At 44.9% G+C, this 21,064-nt stretch overlaps 1 protein-coding gene across 3 annotated transcripts in view; it reads right to left on the reverse strand.

The window, feature by feature from the left end:
- Positions 1–8,907: 8,907 nt before the first annotated feature.
- Positions 8,908–21,064, reverse strand: part of CCNJ (cyclin J) — a 94,029-nt gene continuing 81,872 nt past the window's right edge. For all 3 annotated transcript variants that reach the window (XM_078643440.1, XM_078643439.1, XM_078643441.1), the window contains one exon: positions 8,908–11,836. In XM_078643440.1, the coding sequence (XP_078499566.1) occupies positions 11,428–11,836 (409 nt within the window). In that variant the 3' untranslated portion in view covers positions 8,908–11,427. The remainder of the gene's footprint in view (positions 11,837–21,064) is intronic.

Below are 21,064 nucleotides of genomic sequence, written 5' to 3' on the forward strand. Positions count from 1 at the left end.
TCTTTCATGAGTTCCGTTAGGACTATGTTCAAGTTCCATGCCGGTGGCGGCACCCGCTTGGGCGGTGCGATCCTTTTCGCCCCTTCTAGGAATCTCTTCACCACCTGTGACGTGAAGAAACTCCTGCAAGTTTCACCCCTTGTGTAGGCGACTATCGCTGCTAAGTGAACCCTCAAGGAGGATGAGCTAAGGTTCTTCTCTAGCAAGTGCGTCAGGTACTTTAGCACTGTGGAATCCTTCTTCATTTTATTGTGAAGTCTTTCTTGTCTACACCATATTGTGAACCTCTTCCATTTTGCCACATAGCACTTCCGAGTGCTAGGCCTTCTTGACTCCCGCAGGACCTTCAGTGTACTTTCTGGCAATCTTAAATGTGCGAACTCTATGTCCTTGACCAATCTATCCATAGGGCATTCCCTAGTGACCCTTCCTCGGGCTGCCTGGATGCGAAGTTTCGGCATTTTGCATTCTGGCGTGTGGCAAACAGGTCCACCGATGGAGTTCCCCATCTGTCGAATAGGCGCCTTGTCTCCTGAGCATTGAGCTCCCACTCGTGGGATGCCGATGTCTGTCTGCTGAGCCAATCTGCTTGTATGTTGTCCTTCCCTGGCAGGTGTATGGCCAGCAGGTCTATCTTGAGAGGGATGCCCCATCTCCATATCTCCTGCGCTAGCGTTGAAAGCGGGGCCGACTGGGTGCCCCCCTGCTTGTTGATGTAGAACATCGCAGTGGTGTTGTCTGTTTGTATCAACACCTTGTGCTTGTACAGTCTTGTTTGGAAGGCTTTCAGTGCAAGGAAGATCGTCTTCAATTCTAAGTAATTGATGTGCTTTGTGGCATCCGTCGGTGTCCACAGTCCCCTCACCTTGAGCTCCTCCATGTGAGCGCCCCATCCCTTCAGGGATGCGTCTGTGGTGATGGTCACTGTTGGCGTTGGGGGCGTTAGAGGCTTTCCCTTTGCTATGTTCTCCATGGTCCACCATGTCATCTCCTTCTGCACTGCGTGCGTTACAACCACTATATCCTCCCAACTGCCTGTAGCTTGTGACCATTGCTCCTGTAGCCATTCTTGAATGGGTCTCATGTGGAGTCGTACATTCGGTACCAGGTGGATGCATGATGCCATCATCCCCATGATCTTGCTCGCAGTCCTCACTGTCCGAGCTTGTCCCTTCCGGTAGAGGCGAGTTTCCTTCACCAGCGCCCTCGCCCTCTTCTCGCTGGGGAACACCTTGCCCTGTAAGGTGTTGATCTGTGCTCCCAGGAAGATCTTCACTTGTTCCGGCTCCATTGATGATTTCTTCCAATGGATGGAGAACCCCAGGTTTATGAGCGTGCTGGTCACTGTATGTGCGTGCAGCTTGCATTTCTGGTATGAGTTTGCTTTCACCAGCCAGTCGTCCAGGTAAGGGTATACGTGTATTCCCTGCCTTCTTAGGTGCGCTGCGACTGCTGCGAGGCACTTTGTGAAAACTCTTGGTGCCGATTTTAGACCGAAGGCCAGTGTCGTGAACTGGTAGTGGCTTTCTCCGACGGTGAACCTGAGCATGTGCTTGTGCTTTCTGTTCATTGGGATGTGCAGGTATGCGTCTTTGAGGTCTATAGTGACCATGAAGTCCCCGATCTGCAACTGTGGGAGCACCTCTTGCAGGGAGGTCATTTTGAATTTTTGCGTTCTGATGAATTTGTTCACGAACCGTAAATCGAGAATGGGTCTCATTGTCTCGTCTACTTTTGGTACCAGGAAGTACGTTGAGTATACTCCTGTGTTTCTTTCCTTGAAGGGTACCCGTTCTATGGCCTGCTTCTGCAGGAGTTCTTTTGTTTCTTCCTGAAGGCACTGCAGCTGCTTGCTTGCTAGTGGCTTTCTTTTTGGTTTTCTGCTTGTTGGCCTCGCCTCCAACTCTATGCAGTATCCGAATTGGATAATGTTGAGGATCCATTTGTCTGATGTGATTTCTCTCCACTCTTGGAGGTGGAATCTTAATCTTCCTCCCACTGGTGTCCTGTGGTCGTAGGTGTCTAGTTTGTCTTGACCCATCTGTACGTGCTGCCCCCTGGGGTCTTTTTTGCGGGCGGGCACACGGAGTTTTTTGAAGTCACTTGGAGGTGGGCTGCTGGCCCCCTCTTCTATTTTGTCCCCGTCCATTTCTCCCTCGAAAGGACTGGCCTCTTTGTTGGTACTGCCAGGGCTGCTTCTGATGACCCTGCTGACTCTGCGAGTCTGCCTGGTGCGTTTGCTGGAAAGCCTGGTGTGATGTACCTGGCTGGTTTCCGCCTCTCCCGCCGGGCCTCCGTGACGGGGTGCCCCTCTTCTTCCCTCTGAACTGCAATGCTCCCATGGATCTTGCTGTTTCGTTATCCTTCTTCAGTTGGCTGAGCTGTTCATCCACTGTTGGTCCGAAAAGCGTGCTGCCGTTGAACGGTGTGTTCAGGATACTGTGTTGCACTTCCGGTTTGAAACCGGATATTCTGAGCCAGGCGTGCCTCCTTTCCGTGACGCCCATCATCATGAGCCTGCTGGCGGTGTCTGCCCCATCCAGGGCCATCTTAAGGCAAGAATTTGCCGCATTCTTTCCCTCTTCAACCAGCTTTTCGGCTTTCTGCCTGGCATCCTGGGGCAAGTCCTTCACCAACTGCCCTAGTCCCTCCATGATTTGGTACATGTGCCTGTTTATCAGGGCGTTGGAATTAGCCATGCGCCAGTGGGTCGCGGCATTCCGTTCGATCCTTCTGCCCACCAGATCCATCCTTTTGCTCTCCTTATCCGGTGGTGGCCCCGAGGTAGTGGGTACGTTAGCCCTCCTCCTTGCTGTGGCCGTGATAATGGAGTCTGCGGAGACCGTGCCCTGAATGTAGGCCGGGTCCTTTGTGGCATGCTTGTACTTCTTCTCAGTTCTGGGAGTTACTGCCTTGCATGTTGCGGGCTCCCTGAAAGCTTCCTTCCCCTGAGCCAAGACGCTCTCGAGCATTGGAAGGTACTGGCTCCTCGTTTGTGTTGGGAGCAATGTTTCTAGAAGGAAGTCTGCTTTCTGCTTCTCTTCGTCGAGCTTGAGCTTGAAAGCTGCTGCGGCAGATTGTATCACCGAGTTGTAGGCCCCGATGTCGTCCGGCGGCGAGGGCCTCGAGGGGTAGGTGTCGACCACCTCCTCCGGGCTGTCGGTGTCGACATCGATGTAATCTACCTCCTGAAGGTCCGAGGGTGCCGACTCTGTCTGTCCTGCCCTCCTCCTCCTCCCCATAGTTGTAACTATCGTAGGGGTTCTCGTACTCCTCCTGGTCGTCGATCACCTCGACGTCCTGGTCTTGTTCCTCGGTGACTTCGGCGATCTCCTCTTCCTCCTCGACCGGCTCCATCACCGGTGGCTTGGTCTTGTGAGGGATCGTGAAGGTTTTCATCTTTGCGTCGAAATCTTTCTTCCGCTGCATGATGTTCTCCATTTCTGCCTCGAGGCGCCTTCTCTTCTTTTCCATCTCGGCCGCGTGTTCCGCGTCGGATGGGTCGGCCGCTCTCTTCGGCGGAAGGCTCGTCGCCGTGCCTCTCGGAGTCGAAGTTTTCGACGTCGAACCGGATTTCGGTTCTCTGGTCGTCGTCGTCAGTTTTGGGTCTTTCTCCCTCGGCGTCGATCAAACCTTTTCGGGGACGATTTTCGACGTTTTGTGCTGCTCAGGAGCTCTCGGCGCCGGGGACTCCTTCTCGGAGGATCCGCTGGGCCTGGGAGTAGTCGCGGACGCCGCCTTTTTTGGCGTCGGCGTTTTCGGGGTCTTGCCCTCGATCTTTCTAGACTCAGAGTCTCTCGGGTTCTTGGGGGCCGAAGAGTCTCCTACCTTGTCAGAAGTCTTCGTGTAATCGGTCTCTACGACCGTGTAGCTGTCGTCTTCGGCGGCAGCGTTGTCTTCTTCCTCGGAGGACATCCCCAGCTCGTAGAGTGACGGAGTCGGGGCCTTCCCCTGCAGGGCGGCGTGTGCTACCCTCTGCCTCTCTCTCACACGAAGGGTCTTCGGGGTGAAGGTGGAACAGGCGTTGCAGTCTCCGCTTTCGTGGTCCACCGGTAGGCAAAGGTTGCATACCGGGTGCTGGTCCTTCTGCGCGTACTTGTGGTGGCAGTTACGGCAGAACTTGAACGGCGTGTTGTCCATCCTCGAGCGTCCAGGGCCTCTCTGGTCGCGTGTTCGTCGACGGTCGTCGAAGATCTCGATGGAAAACGCCTTATCCTTGCTGGTTTCTCGTCGAAGTCCCCTGGAGTCTTCAGATGACTTCTCCTCGTCTTTTCTGTATTTTCTTTCTTCTTTCTCCAAAAATGTCTGGAGCCCAAACGGGAACGATCCAGACCCGACCGCGGAAAAAAAAAGAATCTGAAGATGGCGCCCAAGAGTGGGAGCTTCCGCAGGAAGCATGCCGACGTCACCGGAAATACACCCAAGGGGGTGTGACGCCGACGCCCACCTGGGCTAAGAAAAATACAAAAAAAAACAAAGAAAAGACTACGAATCCGGACCCAACCACAAGACCGCGGAATAATGCACAGCATAGTGAATCCAGAAAGATTCACGCTGCAAAACTGATGTTGCAGGAGTTACAGGACAGGATTTAAAAGTCAGGCTCTCTAAAAAAAAAAACTAAAAATCTGGTCCCCCTCCTATTGCATTTTTATGCCCCAGGATTGACCACCTCCTTGGTGCTATAAATAAAAATACAAAAAAAGGGAGTGAGGGTGCCATGTGGGAACGCCCCCACCATGAGCCCCAAGGACAACCACTACCCCCGGCCTTGATTTTCCTCAAGAAGGAGGGGGGTGCTGTTCTAGGACCCAGGGACCCCTACCTCCCTTGGGCAGGCCCATGAAATTCAAAAGGAGGGGGGCACCACAGACCCCCACCTAAAGCCATATATGGCCCTGGGGACCGCCCAGGGATATAGCGGTTTGCTTTTATTTGACGGGAGCAGACTGCTCCTGCCAAACTATAGCAAGCACTCTGGTGGGCACTGTCAAAGTGACCCCACCCACTGGAAGTGGAGTATTGCTCCTGCACAGAGGGAGCTGTATTTCCAGCAGCTCCCTGCGTGCAGCAGCAATGCCGGCTCTTGGAGTAGGTGGGGAGCCGGATTTGACTGCAAGGGCCTTGAGCCCCCTCAGCAGTCCACATTGTGCACACTAGATGCCCTGGCTAGGACCAGGGGACACAGCGACACTTGGCCAGGACCTGGGAATGTGGAACCTGGGAATGTGGAACCTGGGAATGTGGAACCTGGGAATGTGGAACCTGGGAATGTGGAACCTGGGAATGTGGAACCCGTGGCCAAATACGCCTCTGGGAGGGGAGCTGCGTGGCTTCCCTCACCCATTGCATTAAGGTCAGGCCCGGGGGATGGGGAACAGCTGAAACAGCCCCCAGGAAGGGGGGCCGCACAGGTCCCTTCCCCATTCTACTCTGGCCAGGCCCGAAGATGGGGTGGGGGTCAAATGGCCCCCTGCCCCATCATGGCCAGCTTTAGCCCTGGTGGTGCCTGGTGCAAAAATTCCCCTTCACCCATCTAAATAGTAACCCACTGATCTAGCCACACAAACAGTTCTGAGATCTGCAATGGTAAACGTTCTTTGCAGCAGGCATACAAACCCTCTGAGCTACTCAATCATGAATGGAAACTGCCACAATTCAAGACTCTGATCTTGTGTCAGCAAGGATATTAATCACCAGTGTTATCTTGACATTTTTATTATTGCCTGAAACCTAGTGGACACACTAGGAACTCTGCAGCAGGTGCTTCTAAACAGATAAGTTATCGCCTAACACCACAGCGCCCCCTAATCTCAGCGCCAGGTGCAGCTGCACCCATCGCACCACCCTAAAGCCAGCCCTGCCCCACTGAATTTTAGCCGGGGGATGGGATCTCCGGGACCGAAACTGGTCCAGGGATTGGAGCCACTTGGGCCCCCTACTGTATTTAATTATGGTGGGCCCAGTGGATGAAAAACGGGACAGAAAAATTCGCAGAAAAGGCAAAACAGAGGGCAAAACCAGCATAAAAGGTAAAAGAGGGGGAACATTTTTTAGAAAAAACAAAGGGTAGAAAAACTAGCAGGAAAGGCAAAACAGATGGCAGAAAACAAGCAGGAATAAAACAGAGCAGAAGAGGGAAAAACAGAGCACTCAGACACACACACCCCCACTCACTGACCCACTCAGAGACTCGCACATCCACTTACGGTCCCAATGACATACTCACACACCCACTCACCAACCCACTTCTGAGACACTCATGCACTTACACACTCACTGTCAAAGGTTAGAGGTTACAGTTGGGAAATAGAAAAAAATATCCTTAGAAAGTCACTGAAAAAAACAAAGGTAACAGGGATGTTCTAGTTAGGCTCACATTTCACTCGTGCAAAAACCAGTGAAATTCAGCTGTTCTAGTTATCTTAGCTAACTGTAACTTGTGCAGGAGTTTTTTAAAGGCAAGTTCTCTATGGCCCACCCTCCACTGACTCATTTCAATACAACCTGAAGAGATAAGGACAAAAGTGAGCAATCTGCCTTTAGTCCATCCCCGGTCATCCTTGTATCAATTTTCTTTCGATCCAGTATTTTCTGCTGTTTAAGGTCGATTGGATTCCATGGTTATGAAATTTTGGGGGGGAATCGCCCTGGATCAAATGCTGAATAAAGATATTTTAAGTCCGTATCCCTGGGGCATTGTGAGTTTCAGGGACCACGGTTACAAGTCAAATACTGCAAGACAAAACAAATACAAGAAAGCAACATTTGAAATCCATACCTAGTGTATGGGTAAATGCACAGAATGCGATCTACATAAACACATCTAGTATACATGTTATATAAAGTTTACTACAATGAAAATAAGCCCCACACAAATATACACCATACTCAAATGCCAGTGGGGAAAAACAGGATGCATTTGAATTTGTTGATATCACCACCATGTGATGCAAACTTACCGCTCTTGAAACACCTATTTTGTTTGCTATGTTGTATACAGCAATTTGGAACTCTGAGAGCAGGGATATGCAGTAGTAGGGAACACGCCTGGCAAGCGAAGTTTCGGGATACCAGCAGTTCTAGATTATGTATACAGGGCAGGAGATTTTGCTGAAGCATAGAGTTTGAACCTCTGGTGTAGTTGCCATATAAGTAGGGACTGGAATAAGAAGGCTAGGATTCGAACTATTGATATTACATGATAATTTTAATGAAATTTAAGTGGCAGCCTGCAAATTGTTGGGTATAGTGCATTTTTAGGCATTCAAATTGTGCAACAACAAAAAATGTTATTTTAGAAGCACATCATTTCCTAAGCTGTACAGTTATGCATAATTTTAAGTAGGATTAAGAAAGGATTTGATATGTATTAAGTGGCTGAAAATTATTAAATGTGTAATGCTACGCGTGCTTAACCTAGGGGTTTTAACCATATGGCATAGAGGACAATTTGAAACTTTATTTACACATGATTTGGGGGGAAAAACAGGGAACACAATATTGCTGATTAACAGCAAACAGGCATAGAGTTGTATGCACTGGGCAAAATACAAGACCAGTCAGCATTGTATGAGAAACAGTACCATGCACAGCCATTAATGCATACATTTGAAAGGGCTGATAATAGTATGTCATGAATAAAAGTATCAAAATGTAGATTTTGCAAGAAAGATTAACTACGAGGAGAGGGCACTACAGTATCCAGAGATAAAGGAAGCAATAAAGACAACCTACGGGAACAACTTTCTCTGACTTTACAAGAAGAGAGGGTTGATGGTGGTGAGGTTGTGAATACCAGATGATGGACTGCAAGGGGTTAGTGGTACAGAATAGTATTTGATGGGGCTGTAGAATTAGTAGATTGTTTTTTCACAATGTGTGGTGGCCTCTATAGTATTAAAAAGGGGAAGAAAGTGTAGTAGAAGGCTGACACAAGGGAATAAGTAAACAGATAGATGGAGGCGAGTGGGGTGGTAAAATATTTTGAAGTGGGGTGAAAGGGTCAGAAGGGGCATTTGTAGGGGTTGGCTGAAGAAGGAGGGTATGTTCAGTTGGTGGAGAACTGGTGTGGAGAACTGGGAAGATGGTACACAAAAATGGAGATTGTCTGGATCTTATCACTATGAAAGATGGGTGGAAGGGGCAGATACTGGATATTTATGTAAGGCTGGAATATAAAATTGAAGTGTACAGCAGTATGAGATGAGGCAGTGTCTGGAAGCAGGAAATTTAAGAATGTCATTAGCTAATATGGGTGTTTAAGGAAAATGGTAGAATTGTATCTGCCTTTTCTGAAGCTGTAAAATTTCCATAGTGGGGTGTTGGATTGAGGGATGCATACAAAAGATGGAATCAAGTGAGAAAAGGATGCACTGAAAGTAAATTTAGTGCACTGTAAAAGGAGTTACAAAATTCAGCACGGTTCAGATTTGTTTAGAGAACACCGTCTATGTGTTCCGGAAAGAATATTCAACTTTTTATAGGTGAACGGATGGGTCGTTGACCACGTCAGCAGAGATGGACATCTAGATGAGGGAAAATAGGTGGAGGTAGAATTTTAGGAAAGTGAAACTGTGAAGGAGGTAAATAGGACTCAGTGAAGCAAGGGGCTACAGAGTCAATGATACTGAAGTTGTAGGCAGAAAGTAAGACACCGAATTTCAGCTGTTTAGAAACAGATATTAAGAGTTGAGGCTGTAGCTGCCATTGTGAAGCAGACAATGGAAGAAATGAATGGTGAGGTGGTTGGGAAGCTTAGGCACTCTTAAGAATATACCAAAGGAGAAACTGCAGTACAATAGCAAAATGTGTTTGCATACAGGGTGCGGGAGAGCAAGGGGGGAAATGTATGTTCCGCTACAGGTCATTATTCTACCAAGTTAAGAAAAGATAGCAAAAGAAACATTTACCCAAATCTACTTTTATTTAAAAAAAAAAAAAAACCAATAAAGAAAAAAGTGCACAGCACTCAATCAGAATATACTGTTGTGGCAATACACAGTTTAACAACTGAATGTACTTTAAACATGATCTCAACTAGTCATCCACAACTTGTGTGTGATAAACCACTAGTTTAAAAAATGCATTTTAAGGCTCATGGCGCATATTGTTTTCCTTTTTTTTATATTCAATATATACTGTTAGTAGGATTGCAATCTATACCTTTCTTACACTGTGTAATAAATAATAAAAAAAGGAAATTTCTAGCAATTTCAAATTGCAATATCTTGCCTACGAATGCTCTTGGCTACTACTAGGAATGGAATATGACTCTCCACTGAAGCATCAACCACCCTCTCCAGTTGAAGAAAATGCTACCTATATTAGTCACTATAATTATTTTAAATCAAATCAAGACATGTTACTGGCCCCCAAAACGAAGTGTACAACGCCTTAACCAAGACTGAACTGAGGCCCTAAAGAGTGTAAAACTATTTCGCAAACGTTCAGCAGGTAACCAAAGCTAGTTAGTGTTCTTTTCAGCAAAGTTCTTAAACACGATATTACATTCACAGAACTGCATTAATGAGGTAGTTTCGAAGGACCTAGAAATGTAACTTTGAAATAATATGTTACAATATATGTTTTTTGCTTTTAAATTTGGGCAGCTGTGAAGTCTTAGTTGTACAAAAATGTTTGCCTGGAGGGCAGTTACGTGGTATGCTTATAGATACATTTATAGAGCCCCATCCAATGATCCATTTATTACACTGGAGAAACACTAAGGAAATAATACGAAGGCCATCCTACGTCTGAAAGAAGAAATTATTTCCAACTTTTCCAGAATTATATTAATGCAGTGGCCTAATTGAAGCTTTTTTACAAATGGGTCCTTACAAGTTCACGATACTGAGATCTTGCACAATGCAGATGTATAAACTACAAACTGCACTGGACCTGTTCTCTTGCTCACAAACTGCATCTCTACAGTTAATAAGAGCACAACGGTCCCAATTTTGATGTTTTTCATTTTAACACCATGCCAACAATAAGGCAATCAACAAGTACAAAAGAACCAGGCACCAACCCCACCTGAATTAAATTTGCAGGCAAATTGAGTTTAGGCATAACTAAACGTAAGATGAATACTCTTAATCTGTTCACTTTTCAACTTCTACTACTTTGCCTGTTTGCTCTGTTGGCATTTTTTGAGTAATGCTTGAACTCGAAACACCTTTCGTGTGTTTTTTGAGAACTTTTATAGAGTAATGTGTATAGCTACCAAGTTGCCCAACGTCATGAGCTGAAGATGCCACTAAGCAGATTCGCTTAATATGTAGATCACATTTGCAAATACAAAAAAAAAAAATACACTAAAATATTTTATAGAAAAACTAACCAATCATCAGTAGCACCATGGACAATTTGTCCTAAGACTTTATGCCAATGCTCACTTTGTTAACAAACATCATTATTAGTTGTTCATCACAAACAACTCATTATAATCTCAACTGCCTTGCCAATGGATCATAAACAGGTGTCATTTTTCTCTGGATGGTTCAAACAATTCCTCAGTAAAGTCATCACTAAACCAAACTGCCCACATGCAATTCTTTTTCTCTGACCCACGTAGACAACTGCAGGCGTTTCTATTCAGTACAAGAAAGTGCAACGAGCCCAACATTAAATACATTTGCAAAATGCTTCTTCGTACTTCATGTACCCCATACAATAATCTTTGATAATCAATTACTGTCGAAAAAAATACTGCCTTTGTTTACAGTAAGCATCTTGTTTAAAAAAAAAAAAAAAGTGACGTGTTCTTTAAATGCAACACATAGGCACAGGATATTTTCAACAAAACCACTCCCTGAGTGTGTCATATTACAAAGAAAACACCCTGGAATATTGCTTTTTATGACCTGAGGAATAAAGTTATTGCTCAATTTGGTTTCTATTTTTAACCGGATCAAATAACATACATAACACGTTCGATGAAAGCACCAAAGACATTATAAGATTGCTAAGTATATGCTTGTTACATCCCAGTGAATCTTTATATTTCAGATCACATGAAAAGTGCAAAATGGGCTCTAACTGTTCTACAGTGGTACACAAAAGAAATTATTGTATGCTCCTCGTAGTGAATACTCCGAAATAAATATGGCGGTATGATTATAATACTGCAATAGTTCTGCATAAATAGCCATTATCAGTCTTTCCTACCACAAGTGCCTAAAGACTGGGCTTCCAATGAAAAGTGCACCGCATATTCAGACATACCAAGAGTCCTTCGAAATTACAATCACCATCTTTGTTTTTTGGGTTTGAGGGCTAAGTAATAGTTGCAGGAATGGTTAATAGTCTTATTGCTTTCCCTTCTGTTACACCCTCCCCGTTATTTTAAAGCATTTAAACACTTGAAATGTTTATTTTATCCTTTGGGAACCGTGGTATGCACACACCAAAATGCATCTGGTGTAATCACCTGTCAAAGCAGGGTGTTATGCAGGGAAAGTGTCCATTAACTTGGTAACTTCGGTTATATGAAACACCAATGCAAGGTTTCACGTCAACTGGTACAGCCAATGACATACTTGTGCTAGCTTGAATTTGCCCTCTGGCATGAACACTGGCTGGTATGGCAGCAGGACAAGTCTGTAGTGGATATGATGATGTGTGGCCTGTTGACACAACTTGCTGGCAGCTCTGCGATTGTGATCCTGGGTAGTGAAACTGGAGTTGGGTTTGGTGCGGCTGATGAAGACACTGAGGTATATGCTGTTGTATATGATGTGGAGTTTGTGAAACAGTCTGAAATATACACGCAGTAGATGACAGTCCAAGTTGTCCTTTTTGCTTGCTTGCTTCCTTGACATCATTGTCATGGGCTCTATAAAAGAAAAGAGATATTGGCACAGTTACAAGTGATTCAGCACTATATGAAGTTTTAAAAAGTTTTTTTTTTTTTAAAGGCAGTGCAGACAACAAATGCAGAAAGGTTTTCAGGTACAATTTATCAAATTGATCTTGATAAAATTTTGCCAAAGCTGAAGAAAGGTATGATCTAGTAAACGTTGGGCTTTGAAATGGGAATATATTAGATTATTCAGATTTAGGTGGCTAGCATTCCAATCTTGGTCAACTTCTTCACGTCTGTGCTTGAATTTATGAACATCAAACCACAAAACAAGTGCCAGTACTGATGTCAATCACTCATTTAATTCACATACCATGACAATACACCTCAATTGTCAGGACCATAAATCATAGCTGCAGCTTTTATCTTGTAGAGGGTACAAGTCTTGACTAAAAGAAATGAACACAGAGCTGACGGGGGGGGGGGATAAGAGGAGAGAGAGCGAGAGAAAGAGGAGAGCGAGAGAAAGAGGAGAGTGAGAGAAAGAGGAGAGCGAGAGGGAGAGAAAGAGGAGAGCGAGAGAAAGAGGAGAGCGAGAGAAAGAGGAGAGCGAGAGAAAGAGGAGAGCGAGAGAAAGAGGAGAGCGAGAGGGAGAGAGGAGAGCGAGAGAGAGAGGAGAGCGAGAGGGAGAGAGGAGAGCGAGAGAAAGAGGAGAGCGAGAGGGAGAGAGGAGAGCGAGAGAAAGAGGAGAGCGAGAGAAAGAGGAGAGCGAGAGAAAGAGGAGAGCGAGAGAAAGAGGAGAGCGAGAGGGAGAGAGGAGAGCGAGAGAGAGAGGAGAGCGAGAGAGAGAGGAGAGCGAGAGAGAGGAGAGCGAGAAAGAGGAGAGCGAGAAAGAGGAGAGCGAGAAAGAGGAGAGCGAGAAAGAGGAGAGCGAGAAAGAGGAGAGCGAGAAAGAGGAGAGCGAGAAAGAGGAGAGCGAGAAAGAGGAGAGCGAGAAAGAGGAGAGCGAGAAAGAGGAGAGCGAGAAAGAGGAGAGCGAGCGAGAGCGCGCGCATTGGACCCTCGTGGATCTGTAATCTGGGAATTATTTCTCCATTTGATATTGCGGTGAATTGGAGGTCGAATTCATAGTAAAATTAAAAATATTGAAGAAAAGAGATCACTAGTGTTCGGAGTCCTGAGGAGAACAATTTGAGACACACAGCAGGGTTCGAAACGAGTCATCGGTTTTCCATCTACCAAACAAGTGTACTGGATATATGGCACCACTGAAGCTCATTAGCAACTGGATTTACAAGGATTTGTGATTTTTCTTTCTTGGAGCTCAGTAGGGACACTCTTTGGTTGCAGCCCCTGTAGGAACAAATTAAATTACTGCACTAAAATGCAAGTCTCACTGGCACTTTTGCTTTAAAATAAGGTGTTATACTAACATACAGCAAACAAATGATGGAAGGAATGCGGACAATGCAAACATTCTCCCTCAGTCAAAAGGTCTGGGTTAAATCCATCGTTCTTTTGCCCACTACGCCACCCCAGTTTGGACCCAGCCATATGGAAATAAGTCTTGACCCTGTGCCTCATGGGAACAGTACAGACCGAACGGCCAGGCCAGGTCCTCCCTGGACTGGAAACAAGCATCCTGGGACGGGTTTCAGGGTACTAACATAACCGGAGCTTTATAGTGGTTTTTGTAATGTCTGCATGCAATGTTATATTTGTTTTTGTGTAATGTATGTGATTTGTTTTCTGTTATAAATATTGTATTAGTAATATCCCTGTGTACTGAAAAGTTCTAGAAATCGTTTTTTCCAAGTTTATGAATATTTTTTTTTTTAAAAGGTTTTTTTTGTCAAAAGAAAAAAAGTAAAACAGGAATAAATTGATTTATGGTCATGACAATTGAGTTGTGTGGTTATGGTATGTGAATTAAATGAATGATTGACATTAGTACTGGCACTTGTGTTGGGGTTTGACATTCTAGAGGGCCTAGCCTTACTGATTATGGGCTTAACCCTACATAGTTTTGTAGTGAATTTAGGAACAGACACCCTTTAATAAGTAACGCCACATTTCGCAGATTATTCTTCCAAACATTTTAAAGTAGTTGTTCAACTTTATATATTCACTAGCAGCCCGTCCCGACGTTGTCCGGGTATGAAATAGAATGTGTGCAATGTGTTGATTCACTGCATTCGGCCCTTTCAGACGCACCCAGTCCAAGACACACACTACATTCGGCCCTTTGAGACGCACCCAGGCCAAGGCACACACTGCATTCGTCCCCAGTATGTGTGAGACAACGGGCAGTCCCCCAAGGGAGTCGAGCGAACGGTTACTTACCACGCCTCCAGGTGAACGCAGATGCCGATTGAAGGCATACGCCCAGGTGTGCGATTGGTATCCTATTTTTAGAATGTGTGGCAATTGGTGGCTGCCGATTGCCGCGCACATTGTGTACGCCCCTTGCTCCCGTGCAATCCGCAATTGCCTTGCCCACTGTCGATTGTGACGCCCATTGATGCGGCGCAATTGCGTAATTGGCGCGCCTCCAGCTGAACGCAGACACCAATTGAACGCTCTTGCTACCGTGCATTTTTTGTTCGCTGTGTGTAAATTAATTTATGCACACAGTTGAGTGACAGCGCGCCGGAGACGCTGCAGTAATTTTCCCCGCAGACACGCTCATTCGTGTGTGGTCTCGCTTGAGGCCCGGCGCAAGCTGCGAATGGGAGCCTTGTATTATTTTTCCCCGATATGATTATTTTGTATGTACGACCCACATGGCATGAAGGGCGGAACGTAGCACACGCTCCCAGCGTTTGTCACGCCCACAGCACAACGCAGACACGCCCACAAGGGACTACTTTGCTGGCACGGTTCTTTTACCTTTTAAATGTATATGGTGGGCGTCTGCATAGCCTATGTCCTTCTGCTGCAACTGCCTCCAATGCTGTATTGGGTGTTGTGATTGGTGCTGTGGTTACTGAGATTACCCACCTCAAATATTTGGGCTGTCTCTTTATAATATTAGTATGGATTGAAAAATAAAATTGGAATGTTGAGAGCTCCACTGAAGAACATGGAGCTGCAGTTGGCTCTGAAGAGCGACAGAGGTCCTCACGCATCTATATTACAATACCCTAACTCATGGCCTTATTTGCTTCCTCTCCTGAGGATATGTGGATTTGTGCAGTGAATGAGAGACAGAGTCTCTAGCCAAAGACAGAGCAGAGGGATCCCCCCCATCACAATGCACGTGGTTTCTGGTATGTCGATACCCCGTAGTAAAAGTCACAAAATGAGGACTGGAAGTCTCCACAGCCTTGTTAAACAAGCCAACACAATTTGGCAGAGCAGAGGGAGAGGAGGTGTGCACATGCTCCACTCTCCCTTATTAATCATCTCCTGCAATCCCTTCACATCAGTTACTCTGACACTGTGCATATTGGCAGGCATAGCCTTAAAGCAATGGACATAAAAGCACAACAGGAAATGTTAAAATTGGGAGAGATGCTTTTAAGAGCTGCTGGGCTTTTTAATTTCGGCTGGACTTGCCACAAGTTTTTTTTTTTTTTTTTTTTTAAGATCAGAACTTTCTACCCTCATTGTTCGTAATGTTCTCAAAGCTTTATAGCCCACCACATATACTGCCATTTCAAATTCCAATCTAATGTTCAATTCCGTTGACATCCGCTTGGGCCATTTACACTGGATGATGGTCCTTTGGGTATAGTGATGTTGCCAGGCTCCTTGGTCACCTTTGAACTGGTGGAACATAATTTCTCATGGATTGTCTTACAAGCATGTCAGAGCAGCTATGGGACTCAGCCGGGAAACAATCAACAGTGGGAATGAATGGGTTTTACTTTCCCAGCTATGTCTCTCCACTAGGGAGCTAAGTCAGGTTTCCCATCAACACTTCTCTTTTAACCTTAAACATGGAGATCTCAAAGGCTTGCTTCACAAAATAGATTACGAGACCCGTTACACTCTTTGGGGACATATTTATCTGCACAACTTAAATTAGGGGAATGCCTTGTAAAGAGGGAAATCTGAAATATTGTTGCCAGCACAAAATGTATGCTTAAGGAACATTCACCACATCTGGAGATTCCAATTTTCTTCAGTTATTCATGATAATCAAAAATTCAGTTACATTAAAAAAAAAATATTAGCTTCTTTTTCAGGCAGATTTAAATTTTGTCAAGATATGGAATAGGCAATGAAATCAACCCTTTTTCAACTGGAAGCAATAACGTGCTCTACTCAAGGGAGACTATAATGTGATGGTTGGAGCTCTGATCATCTCGGTTTTTAAGAATATTGCAATGCACGGTATGCACCTGCGACCCAAATGTCAGAATGTCCGTCTCGCATTTGGGCCATTAAACTACAAAAACTGTAGGATTGACCTGAGAGAATCAATTTGGTATCTGGAAACAAATGTGAACAAATTGCTGAATCCCTCAAAATGCTCCATTGGCTCCCTGCTCTTAAAGTCCAACATTTATTTTTCAAATGCTGTAACAAGACTGGTGGTAAAAATATATACACTAACCCAAAGGCTAAATATATACACCTACCCATGGGGCAGGGGTTTGCCCGGACTCGGCGGCAAAAGTGAGGAACTTGGGATTTCTGATTGATGTCCAATTAAATTTTTCAGGAAGATTAGCCTTTTGACATCATCCTGCTTTCTTCTACTATAAATTGTGGGTAGAATCCACCCTTTCATTCCATTAGACCTGTAGTTCACTCTCGAATGGACTACTGCAACGCACTTAATTTGGAATTTGACAAGCGTCAACAGCTAAAACTGCAATCGCTGCAAAATGCTGCAGCTCGAGCATTGATCAATACTCCCAAATACCACCACATTTCTAGCAGCATCGGAAAGCTTCACTGGCTTCCAGTCAGGCAATGCATCGAGTTTAAGGCGCTATGCCTGGTGCATAAAGCACTTCACAGTGCAGCGTCATTGGACCTACAGAAACTTTCAGTGGTACACCCCGCGTCTGAATCTTAGATCGGCCAGTAAAGCCTTGGTTCGGGTTCCTAAAATCAATAATGCTAGATGGGGAGGTTGATGCCTTGCCTATTGAGGTTCCAAACTCTGGAATGAGCTACTAATCATTATTAGGCTTCAATCTACCAGACCCCTGTTTAGGAAAATGCTAAAAGGAAAATGCTACTTACCAGTATGCATCTGTTCTTGGCATGTAGAGCTGCAGAGTCCTACACTTAGCAATAGATCGCCACCTGGTGTTGGACTCGGATGATTGCAGGTTGTTGTCTTCTTGGAAGAAGTCTTTGTAGTCACAAGATAGGTGACTCCTCCCTTGGACAATACTGCGCATGGTCATCAACTCCATCCTCAGATTGTTTTTCGCCATGATGGGAAATGATGGAGTTAGTAGAAGTAAAGAGAAAGGATGTCCATGCGTGTGCATCTAAGTAAGATGAGTACTGGAACGGATACAAGTCCCGGGGAGGCGGGAGGGCGTGTAGGACTCTGCAGCTCTACATGCCAAGAACAGATGCATACTGGTAAGTAGCATTTTCCGTTCGAGGTATACGAGCTGCAGATCCTACACTTAGCATCGATTGTGCAGCAGTGTCTCCCCTAGCGGTGGTCGCTTGTATCCGTTGCAGCATACTGAAAAAGTGTTTTAAGGACAGCTTGGCCCACTGCAGCTTGCTGCTTGGCTTGCACATCAACACAATAGTGTTTAGTGAATGTGTGTATTGTAGACCATGTTGCTACCTTGCATATGTCCTCTAGTGGTATGTTTCCTAAGAAAGCCATAGAGGCTCCTAGTTTGCGAGTGGAGTGTGCTCTAGGAGGAACTGTTAGTGTACGTTTAGCTTTTTGATAGCATATTTGAATACACTTTACAATCCATCTGGCAATTCTTCCTTTAGAGATGGGATTGCCTTTGTGTGGGGGAGAGAAAGATACGAAAAGTTGTTTTGTCTTTGTGAAGGATTTAGTTCTGTCTGTGTAGTATAATAGGGCTCTTCTAACATCGATGATGTGTAAGGCCCTTTCTGCAACAGAGTCCGGTTTTTGAAAAAACACTGGTAACTCTACTGATTGGTTAAGGTGAAAAGGAGTAATACCTTTTGGCAGGAATTTAGGATTGGGTCTAAGAACCACTTTGTTAGGATGTATCTGAAAAAGTGGTTCTTCTATTGTGAATGCCTGTATTTCACTAACTCTTCTGAGAGAGGTGATGGCAACAAGGAAGGCAGTTTTCCATGTTAGGAATTGCAGTTCACACTTGTGTAAAGGCTCAAAAGGGGGACCCATGAGTCTTGTACGGACCACATTTAGGTTCCATACTGGAGCAGGTGGTAACCTAGGTGGGATTATTCATTTTAATCCTTCCATAAATGCTTTTATTACAGGTACTCTAAAGAGATAGATGCTGTCTATTTTGTAAATACGCTGCAATTGCTGCTAGATGCAGGCGTATGGAAGAATAAGCCAAATTGGACCTTTGTAGGTGTAGAAGATAGGAGATAATATTTTGAATGGAAACATCCAATGGATCAATGTGATTGTTGTTACAGTATATCGCAAATCTTTTCCACTTAGCAGCATAACATGCTCTGGTAGTGGGTTTTCTAGCTTCTTTAATTATATTCATACAGTCTGGTGGTAAGTTTAAGTAACCAAACTCTAGGACTTCAGGAGCCAGATCGCCAAATTCAGTTGGCTTGGTTCTGGGTGCCTTATGCCATTAGCCTAGAGGCTGGCACCATGCCTGGAAATGGTCAGCAAATTACACCTGGCTAATAAGATGTGTTCAAATGGGCCCATATTTGCAATGTTTTCATCTACATTTAAATTATGGTGATCGCAGCATAGGTTTTAGCACTGTGCTGTGATTTTATGGACTTTATCTTGCTTTAAGATGCGGATTTGATGTTCTAGGGTACACATTTTTGAGCAACTCGTTAGTCCGTTTCTGCTCCAAATTATTTTATTTATTTTGTTTGTAAAAGATATTCTCCTAGACACAATTATCTTTATCTGAGAGAGCAGCAGAGAGCTTCGGTGGCCGCACAGAGCAGAAACGGAGTTTGAAACGAAGGACCCAAAAAACGATGAGAAACGCCGCATCGCAGTACCGTGTCTGGAGTGACGGCAGGGAGTGAAGGGCCGGCCTGGGGGTCTGCCCTGGGGGCCGGGTGGCAGAAAGCTACAGTGTGGTACCTCGCTCGATTTTTCCTCACGAACTTACACAAATTTCTCTACGCTTGTAGTGCCTTGCGGTCTGGAGCAGCTTGTGGTTTCCAGAAGCGGCATGGTGTATGAGGGACAACAGCAACAGTAAGACCTCACCTCACCTCACTTCACTTCACCCGTCGGAGCACGAGCTGAGCTGCGAGGAGCGTGACTGTGGCGAGCTGAACCTGGGCTGCAGCAAGAGCGGCTGGAGCCGTAAATGGTTTAGCTGGCCACGGAAGCTGTGGAGAGCCTGAGAGATCTGTACGGTAGGGTTCAGGAGGGGCATTAGGGCCTTAGGGCACAGCGCTGGGGGACACATGGACTGGTGAGGTGAAATGAGACACTAGATAAAACTAGGTAAAACTTAAGCGTGGTTAAGAAAGGAAGGCCCTTTAAGAAAGAAGGGGCCATGAATTCATTTTGTGTGGCAGTGGGGACCTACAGAATACCGTACAGAATATCGTTGGAGAACTGTTGGCCTGTAGAACAAGTCATTTTACCATACAGCGGTCATTAATATTTAATTTAATTATTTTCCAACCCTTCGGCTGCCCCCCCAAGCCTCCCAGTTGAGCTGGAAACGGGAAACGTCTGGTAGCACGGTAGAGGGGAGGTGTGACCTGTGATGTGGTAGGAGTTGTGGAATAATAGAGCGCCCGAATTGTGATAGAGCTGTGGCAGAACACTGCCAGAACCAGAGCAGTGCAGTGCAAATAAGGATTAGTTGTAGTTGCACCCGAACTTGGAGAAAGCTGATGGTGTATAGCCGAGCTGTCTAAAAACCAAAGTTGTTGTTCATTATTATTACGGCTGTTGATATATTGGACATTTACTATTGCGATACACACTTGCATATCTTCAACACATTAGTGATATAAAGTACTAAATTATAACTGATCTTAATACGAACAAACAAGCTATACATTGGGAATGCACTCAGGGAAGGAAAGAACACATTGGGCCCCCAGACAAGACAGGCACGTAAAACCCAAGCACCTAAGGTGCTAAAAAAGGCGAAAGCACAGATAAAAGGATCAAACCAAACTTTAATCTCACCAATAGCACGGATGTTCGAAAGATCGACAAAAATACCACAGAAATTCGATTTTTTGATTGATCCAACAGGAGCACTTATGTCAATGGAATCGGATATAGAAAAAAAGCAGTTACAGATTCCACTCAAACCAACAAACATCTTTGAAAAAAACCCACAAATAGTCAACTCGGAGCGGGAATATGACTATGTCAGCAATACACAAAATACGCAAAATAAAGACTTAATGTGCAAAATAACGGATCAAAGAAGGGATCTAGAAGCACAAAGCCCAGTATTGCTAACTCAAATGGAAGGAATGAATATAGATAAGAATGGGATGGAAACATCAATACAAGATCTATCACAAGTCAAAAACTTTATGGGCTCAATAACTGCAGAAGTTCCAATACCAATAGAAGTTCAAGTTGAAATAAAGAAAAAAAACGAACTAGTCACTGCACATAATAATGACACAATGAATACGGCCTTGGTGGCAACTATGTAAATAAGAAAAAGTGGAGAAAAAGACATGGAACTGAGTTATGAAAATCAGGATTGTGACACTCCAAATCAGATAAAAGCAAGGAATATCAAGGAAAAAAATATGGGAAGTAGAGATCAAGGTGACTTCAAAGCAGATTGTACAGGTAGAGATAGTAATTCGGCTATATTTTAAAATTCAGAAGGAAACCAACATACTGGCCAGGTTGATATTAATACCCATACAAAGTGTCACTCTATACAGCCTCTACCACCCTGACGCACACAGACAAGTTCCCCAACAAAGTGTATTATTCCTCAGTGCCAATGTATTTTCATGTCCCCTGTGGAATTCAACAGCATCGTTCATGGCAGGGCATTTTCAAGTTCTCTATTGCACTGTAGTATTAGTCAGTGGCAGTATATTTCCATGCATCCCATTCTAATGAGCTGTAGGTCAGTGGGTGAATATTTCAATGTGCTACATTAGGCGGCACTAGAAGGCATC

This window comes from Lissotriton helveticus, chromosome 5_1 (assembly GCF_964261635.1).
Source record: "Lissotriton helveticus chromosome 5_1, aLisHel1.1, whole genome shotgun sequence".
Lineage (NCBI taxonomy): Eukaryota > Metazoa > Chordata > Amphibia > Caudata > Salamandridae > Lissotriton > Lissotriton helveticus.